General features: G+C 30.9%; 1 protein-coding gene across 1 annotated transcript; it reads right to left on the bottom strand.

The window, feature by feature from the left end:
- Window positions 1–3,728: 3,728 nt before the first annotated feature.
- On the bottom strand, window positions 3,729–5,253 carry LOC123266364. The gene is made up of 2 exons (XM_044730607.1): window positions 4,205–5,253; window positions 3,729–3,839 (listed from the first exon to the last, which is right to left on the bottom strand). The coding sequence occupies exons 1-2, from the start codon at window positions 5,086–5,088 to the stop codon at window positions 3,836–3,838; spliced, it is 888 nt and encodes a 295-aa protein (XP_044586542.1). The 5' UTR covers window positions 5,089–5,253; the 3' UTR covers window positions 3,729–3,835.
- Between the last annotated feature and the right edge of the window lie 2,847 nt (window positions 5,254–8,100).

Raw genomic sequence — 8,100 nt, 5'->3', positions numbered from 1 at the left:
TGATGACTAAACTTCGGTAAATAAGTTCGCCGTTATGTTTGAAATAGATTACAACAGAAAAAATCGTTGCTTGATATTGTTCCAATGAAACCCTGGCACTACATCTTGTCTCACAAAAGCATAATTTTCTGCAAAATCGCAAATGGCTATTAACTCATGATCTTGCAACGATTGTTTTGTTTTTGTTTCAAAAAAGCTGATTGTTCTTTAGCAACAAAATCATGCGGTTATTACCGCAAAATTTATTAATTTTTTATATGATCAGAGAATATTTCAAGAAATTCTGTTGAGTTTTTTTATACATAATAATAATAACTAAGGAGTATTCAAGTTTACAAAATGGTCGTTTATGTAAAATATTAAAAAAAATACGAGAATAAATAAAAACGATTGTTAATAGCTACTCGTAAATAAAATCCGAGCAAAAAACAGTATCACTGTAAAAAAAATCGCGCCAAGCCCACGTTCATAAGACTATTAAGAAAAAAAAATTTTATTTCTTTACAAAAAGATATAAGATAAAAAATTAAAAAATCCAAGTAACCGATATGGTTGTATATGATTTTCGGAAATTAAAAAAAATTTTGTTGTAAATTTAAAAATTAAAAGAAACAACTTTGGAACGTACTTGATGTGCGTATAATAATAAAATAATAAATAATGTAATATAAGGTAATAAGTTTTAATAATGCTGTGAAGCGTAAGTAATGAGTCAAAATAATGTTAAAATTTTTTTTAATTTTAGTCTTCCTAATATTCTTCAAAATTCTTTATTTTAATTTATAATAACTTAAACAATTTAATAATTGATGATTTTTACTTATTTGATAAAGTAAAGTAATAAAATGACTTTTGTATTTATTACTTGCCGGAATAAATAAACAGATTTGGCAATAGCGCGCTTGATTATACTTATAACTGAGACGTGGATGAGTGTGTGAGTTAAACATTTCTCTCTCTGTAACTATATTTCTATCTTTTTCTTTTTTCTTAGCTGTTGACGCGATGTTGTCAAATCTTTATTCGAATAAATGGTTGACGATAAACGAGTTACAAACATAAAATTTGACATTAAATATTTCAAAAATTATATCGGTAATGTAATATTGAGCAAAATCACGTCAACTGGACCCCCTATTTTCCACTTGATTATGAAAATTAAGTTCATGTATTTTTTTTATAAGTATATACCAAGATAAAATGATCCCCGAAACGATTTTTAAAAATTTCGATTTTAACAATAATTTTTTTTACAATGAAAATTTTGGGTACTTTTAATTAAGAAATGGATTGTAAATCAACTGTTAAAGTTAAATTAATGGGACTCAAGGATTTGTTTTTAAAATAATTGTATTTTAATAAAATATTAATAACTAAAAATTATTTGTTTATTATCATATTGTTAATTAACTTTTAAGTTAACAAATGAAAATTTCACTGACTTCTCGGTGAAAAAATGAAGTTTTTTTTATCGGTTACATGCGTTATTTATTAAAGTTTAAGATTTCAGAAAAAAATTTCACTGCTCGCGATTTGTTTAAACAATATAAATTTATTTATCACAGCGCACCGAGCGCCAAGCGCTGTCAGAATACCGTACCGTCGAACGTCAGACTATGTTACAGCTTCGATTAATTATAATTAAAGATATAATTATTAAACAAATTTTATTATTATTATGATCAATATTATGACTAATAAAATTAGTAAAAGAGGCGCGCAGTAGCCCTATTGGATCCGGCCCTTGCTTACCAAAGCATTGGACCGGGTTCGAATCCGGCGTACACCAATGAATATTTTCAATATTGTAACAGGGGAAATCGAACTTCCCGGGGTCATTATCGACCACTTAATTAACGCACGGTAGGTCAGGGCTTTCCCTTACCTTTCGATTTTTGACAAGTAGTTTCGACTTGTCACCGGGCGTGCTAATCGAGAGTCCCCACTACAGTCCCCGTAAAATAAAGCGGGGCATAACAATAGGAAAGTTCGAGAGCCGGAGTTGGAGGGTTATAAAAGAGCCGACAGGAGGGACATGGAGGCTTTTCCCCTTCTGGAAGCCAGTGGCCTTTTGTCCTTGTGAATCAGTGACCTTGTTGAGATCAGTTTAAGTCAATAGAGTGCAAATTTGGACGTCGAGAATAAAGAGCAGAGGAAGTTATCAGGGCATTTTTAGAATTGGACAACCCTGCCGCACCCTGGTTCAAGACGACAAGACGCCAAGCAGCTAAGCCCGCCAAGTTGTATCGGAGTATCAGTCGTCGTTGAATAAAACAATAATTGAGTCTCCAGGTATTTTCGATTATTGTAGACTAGATTTGATTATTGATTTAATTAAGAGGCTGAAATAATTAAATTTAATTTCTCAAGCGGTCATTTTTATATTAAAGAATTCGTACTTTAGTTTATATTGTCAAGGTCAAGTAGTTAGCTTTGTCGCTGAACTTTTATATTTAATGGATAAATTGTTAATTTATTGGTAAAGAATTTATTAGTAATTTATTATAGGCCTGTTGGCTATAATAAATTAATTTTAGTTAGGAATTTTCGAGACAGAATTTAATTAAGAAATATCGCTTAGAATTTATTTAAGGAGGATTAAGAATTAAAATCGAAGGTCGGAATTTCGTGTTAAGTAATTGTTAGGCGTAATTTTGGTAATTTTGGAAAATGCAAAGTTTTGAGATTCAGTTTTATTGGTAATTAAGATGTATGAATAAAGTAGAGAACTCTATAGAATGAAGTTAGCGTCGGTGGACGATTTTATATGGAAGTTAGGTAATTATGGTATTATATGGTATTCCGTCAGGTAGACGAGGTTGTTTATGTGAAATTAGTTCAGATAATTGAATAATTAAGAAGTTTTTATTGGGTAAAATATGTTGTTTGTTATTCCGTCAGTTGGACGAGGGTTTAAGAAATTAAGAATCTAGATGCGTAATGGTCTATGATTAAATTAAGAAATTAAGAATCTAGATGCGTAATGGTCTATGATTGAATTAGAAATTGAAGATAGATGCGTAATGGTCTATGTTGAGTTAAGAAATTGAAGATAGATCCGTAATGGTCTAAAAGTGAATTAGGAAATTAAGAAGATAGATGCGTAATGGTCTATGTTGAGTTAAGAAATTAAGAAGATAGATGCGTAATGATCTATGTTTAAAAGAATTTAATGATATTTAGTTGTAAGTTTTGGCAAGTGCCTGCGTAGGTGAGAGGTTCTCAAATTTAGTGATTGATAGGTTAATTTTAAGGGCAATATTTTAAGAAATTTTGTTAGAGTTAAATTGTTTATATTAAATAAATAATTGAATTGTTAATTGTTAATAATTGTTTCTCAGCATTACTTTTACAGCCTTTCTCAACTTCTCACGACCCGATCTTTCCTTCTCATGCTCCCCGGTTTCTGGGACACCGAGTAAAAAATCCCAGTGGCGCCCTTTTCAAAGAGAAAAGGGGTAACCAATTGGACAGGGCTAACCACCCCGTTACAATATTTAAGTGTATTATTCTGCTCAGCCCAAAAAATAAAACGAGTTCCAATCTCAAAAGTTTACCCCCTACCGTAGTCACTCATGACCTTAGTAGTTTATGCGACTTTAAGGGAGGGGTAAGGGTTTCAGCGTAAAAAAAACACTTTTTTTGTAATTTTTTATCTCAAATATCGATTGAGCAGTTTTATTCAAACCTTCTATACATTATTGAGCATAGTTTTGACTATGTGCTGTTAATTTTTCATGCAAAAATATTAAACCATTAGCCCGTGACAGAGCTTCCCCCAGAACGTCTTGAAAAAAAAAACAATTTGCGGTGTTCACTGTAACTCGGCCGGAAATTATCTGAAAATGAAAAACCATAAAAATTTAGTTAAATTATAAACAAATCTTCCCCCCAACGTTCTCTGATTATTTTTTTTTAATTTAAAAATTTTTGGCGGCCATCTAAAGTGTGAACCGTTATTTTCGACTAAAGTTTCCGCCATTTTGTGGGTGGGAAACACCCTTAGTGTTAAAAAAAAAATTTTTACTAAACGTAGGGGGGAGGTATTTTATATGAATAAAATGTGTACAAAGTTTGAAATGAATCGGTCGAGTAGTTTTCAAATGGCAGTGAACACGGACTTTGAAAAAGTAGTTTTGAGAAAAACGCGTTTAAAGTTTATGAAGCAAAAAAGTGAAGAAAAAAAATTTTTTTTTAAACTTACACAGAATCATCAATTCCAGCTCCATACAGCACACATCCTTCAGCATTGTCGATGTTTTCAGCCTGTTTTTTTTTAAGTCTTCGTTTTATTCTGGCTTCTTTGCTCTGCTGCACAGCTTGGAACTCGGCCCTATCAATGCGATTGCTGTCCGTAGATGATGCATACTCGTGAGCGCTTGGGCCGACACTGCCGTCCATGTCAGACAGAAAAGTTAGAAGAGCACCAGCACCTTCATTGAATGTGCATGCAGCTACATAAGATGCAAATTTACCAGAAACAGTCAAAGTGTCTGACTCCGAATTTGCACGTGTTAGCTGTTTTTCTTCGTCTGCGGCGGAGACAAGAAATTTCTCAGCAGTCGTTTCGATGCTGCAGCAAATAGATTTCATGAGATCCAAATAAGATTGTTTTGATAGAAAACTACTTGCTATGTCCATGAGCCCGCAAAATTTATTGCAGCCTGCTAAACCCAAACCTAATGTACGCATTACAAAGGCAAAACGAGTGTTGATTTCATAGCGATGATCAGTTTTCTCACTCGACGGTATAAAGCGTGGATCACAATTTGTACATTTGACTTGGATTTGGAAGCCAAGTCCTTCTTTTTTACAGCTCTTGAACTCGATTGAACCATCACACTGAGCACATTTTACTAAACTTGCGATGGTTGAAAACACAAGCAAAAAATCTATGATTCTAAAATGTTTTTCAACATCTTCCGGTACACTAGCACTCGTATTTAGTTTTATTTTCTTCGCCGAAGCACTTTTGGTGGTAGCCTCATCTTTTATTTTTTTATTCGGGTTTGATCTTTTTTTTGATCGACACAAATAGATCCTTCCACTTTGACGGTCTTCTCGCGAAATTTTACTTACTCTCGGCATTTTTGCTCAGGAAATTTTTTGAAAAAATAAAATTACAAGTGCACGGTCGAACGTCTGACCACTAACTGAAGCTCGTTTCTTTTTTTAAAATAATGTAGTGTATAGTAAACATACAAATATAAAATATATCTATATGGTTTTAGTTACCTGGCTTTACTAAATCAAATATTTCTAAAACTGGATATGGGATCAAGACAATAGCAATGAATAACCTGTATACCTGCTCGACAGCTGCACTGCAATCCCAACCGCCCGTAGCTGTTAGAGTTAGAGCGTTAAAGGCCCTGAGACTAATTAAACAATAACTTCAAGAATATTGCTTAGATCGGATTAAAATTTTGAGGACATATTCTTGAAATGTTAAACAATAAGATAAAACAAAAAAAAATCGATTTTTCGAAAGTGAAAACTCTTACCCCGCCCTTAAAACAAATAAAAAAAAAAAAAAAATTAGTAAATTCTCCATTATTAAAGAAAAATAGAAAAAACGAACTATAGTAATAAATATTAAATTTTGTAGACATTTGTTAACTTTATTTTATTTATTTTTTTTAAAACTTGGTTAATAAAAACTTTTTTATCTTCCGAAACATTATTATATTATTATTAATAATATAATAATATATTACTATATTATTACTAGCGGACCAGACAGACGTTCTCCTGTACACACGTCTTAAACTTAAAAATTTCAAGCTTATTTGAATGAGCTGTTACAGTTTGGACCGTTTTGATGAAAATTATTATTAAAACGTTATTATAATGTAATATTTCAATTAGCACCTGATTGATTTTAACACAATTACACAAAATTTTTTTGAATTTCGATAATAATTTTTTTTCTCAAATAAATATTCGATACTGTCTGTCAGATCCAATGTAAAACATTCCAAGATCAAGAACAATTTATAAATAAAAATTTAATTAAATAAACATTTTTCCGCGGACTGAATTGTGAATCTAAAACATTTTCGAATCCACCTAAAGACACACAAAAAGTTTCATTAAAATTGGTCCAGCCGTTTAGAAAAAGTTCAGTGACAAACACACGCACAGAGAAAATATATATATAAATATATATAAAGATTAATAATATAATAATGTGTCGGAAGATAAAAAAGTTTTCATTAACCAAGATTAAAAAAAAAAAAAAATAAAGTTAACAAATGTCTACAAAATTTAATATTTATTACTAGTTCGTTTTTTCTATTTTTCTTTAATAATAGATAATTTACTTCTTTAATTAGTCATAATATTGATCATAGTAATAATAAAATTTGTTTGATAATTATATTTATAATTGTTATTTTTAATTATAATTAATCGAAGCTGTAACATAGTCTGACGTTCGACGGCGTGGTATTCTGACAGCGCCTGGCGCTCGGCGCGCTGTGATAAATTAATTTATATTGTTCAAACAAATCGCGAGCAGTGAAATTTTTTTCTGAAATCTTAAACTTTAATAAATAACGCATGTAACCAATAAAAAAAGACTTCATTTTTTCACCGAGAAGTAAGTGAAATTTTCATTTGTTAACTTAAAAGTTAATTAACAATATGATAATAAACAAATAATTTTTAGTTATTAATATTTTATTAAAATATAAACATTTTAAAAACAAATCCTTCGAGTCCCATTAATTTAACTTTAACGGTTGATTTACAATCCATTTTCAATCAAAAGTACCTAAAATTTTCATTGCAAAAAAAATTATTGTTAAAATCGAAATTTTTAAAAATCGTTTCAGGGATCATTTTATCTTGGTATGTACTTATAAAAAAGATACATGAACTTAATTTTCATGATCAAGTGGAAAATAGGGGGTCCAGTTGACGTGATCTTGCTCATTATCAAATTGTTTTTATATTTTGCAATAATCCAAATTTCTTGTGTATAGTTTTTTATCCGTTAAAGTTGGGAGGTTAATATTGAAATAAATAATAAAAGTCTCGACAAAAGTTCATCTGCCATAAGAGCCCGTGTATAAGGAGATAAAATATGTGATTTTTAAAATTTAATAACTTAGTAACTAAACGGTGAATCTTTTTTAAATTTTGGGATTAAATAAATTACGTATTTATTTATACGTATACTTAATTTCAAAGCTCAAAGTTGGAAATTAATTTTTGGGGTGGGGAGCATCTTTACAGAGAATTTCTCTGCATTTTATAATTAAATCCCTCAGCAGAAATAATCAAAAATATAAAGTTTTTTTGGGACCTCAAAATGTGATCGTCCAATGAAAACTAGATTTAAAAAAATATTTTATAGATCTTATAATTATTAATAACTAGAACTTTACATTTTTGATTATTTTAATAAAAAAAGAATACACATGAATTTAGCAAATTATCGAGCTTTTGTTTCTGAGAGATGCATCGCCTGAGAGTTTTACTGAATTGTTTCCTGAGAGATTTTCAAATGAAGGATTTTTTCAATTGATTTATTTTCATTGTAGAGATTTATACTGAGAGTTTTTTAAAATAAAGATTTCTGCTGAGGGATTATAAAATCCGAATAAAAACAGTTTCACTGTAAAAAAATCGCGCCAAGTCCACGTTCATAAGACTATTAAGAAATAAAAATTTGTTTTTTTCTTTACAAAAATATATAATTGTAAGACTCGAGGTTTATATTTTGTATACCACTCATATTTATTTATACATCTACAAGTAATAACCCGACAATGACTACGGAATGAGACAGTTAATGAAAGCCAATATAATTAAGGGATGACAATGACTGGGTGACGTTGTATTAGGACCCATCGCGTGAGATCCTCATGAAGGGTGGCGTCGGAATGCCCCTAACAATCTCTCTCGTAGTCCTCTCAACCCTCGTTGAGTGGGGGCGAGTCTTGTCACGGGCTGGGGGTAAGACCTTACGTCACAGATCTCGGGCCTCACGATACTCGACAGCCGTCAGCCTCGGCAATAAGAATAGCGCTGCTTACATAATATCAAAAAATTAAAAAATCCAAGTAACCGATACGATTGTTTATGATTTTCGGA

This window comes from Cotesia glomerata, linkage group LG5 (assembly GCF_020080835.1).
Source record: "Cotesia glomerata isolate CgM1 linkage group LG5, MPM_Cglom_v2.3, whole genome shotgun sequence".
Taxonomy (NCBI): domain Eukaryota; kingdom Metazoa; phylum Arthropoda; class Insecta; order Hymenoptera; family Braconidae; genus Cotesia; species Cotesia glomerata.
Note: the sequence above shows the minus strand (reverse complement) of the source record. Positions and strands in the feature narration are given on the sequence as shown.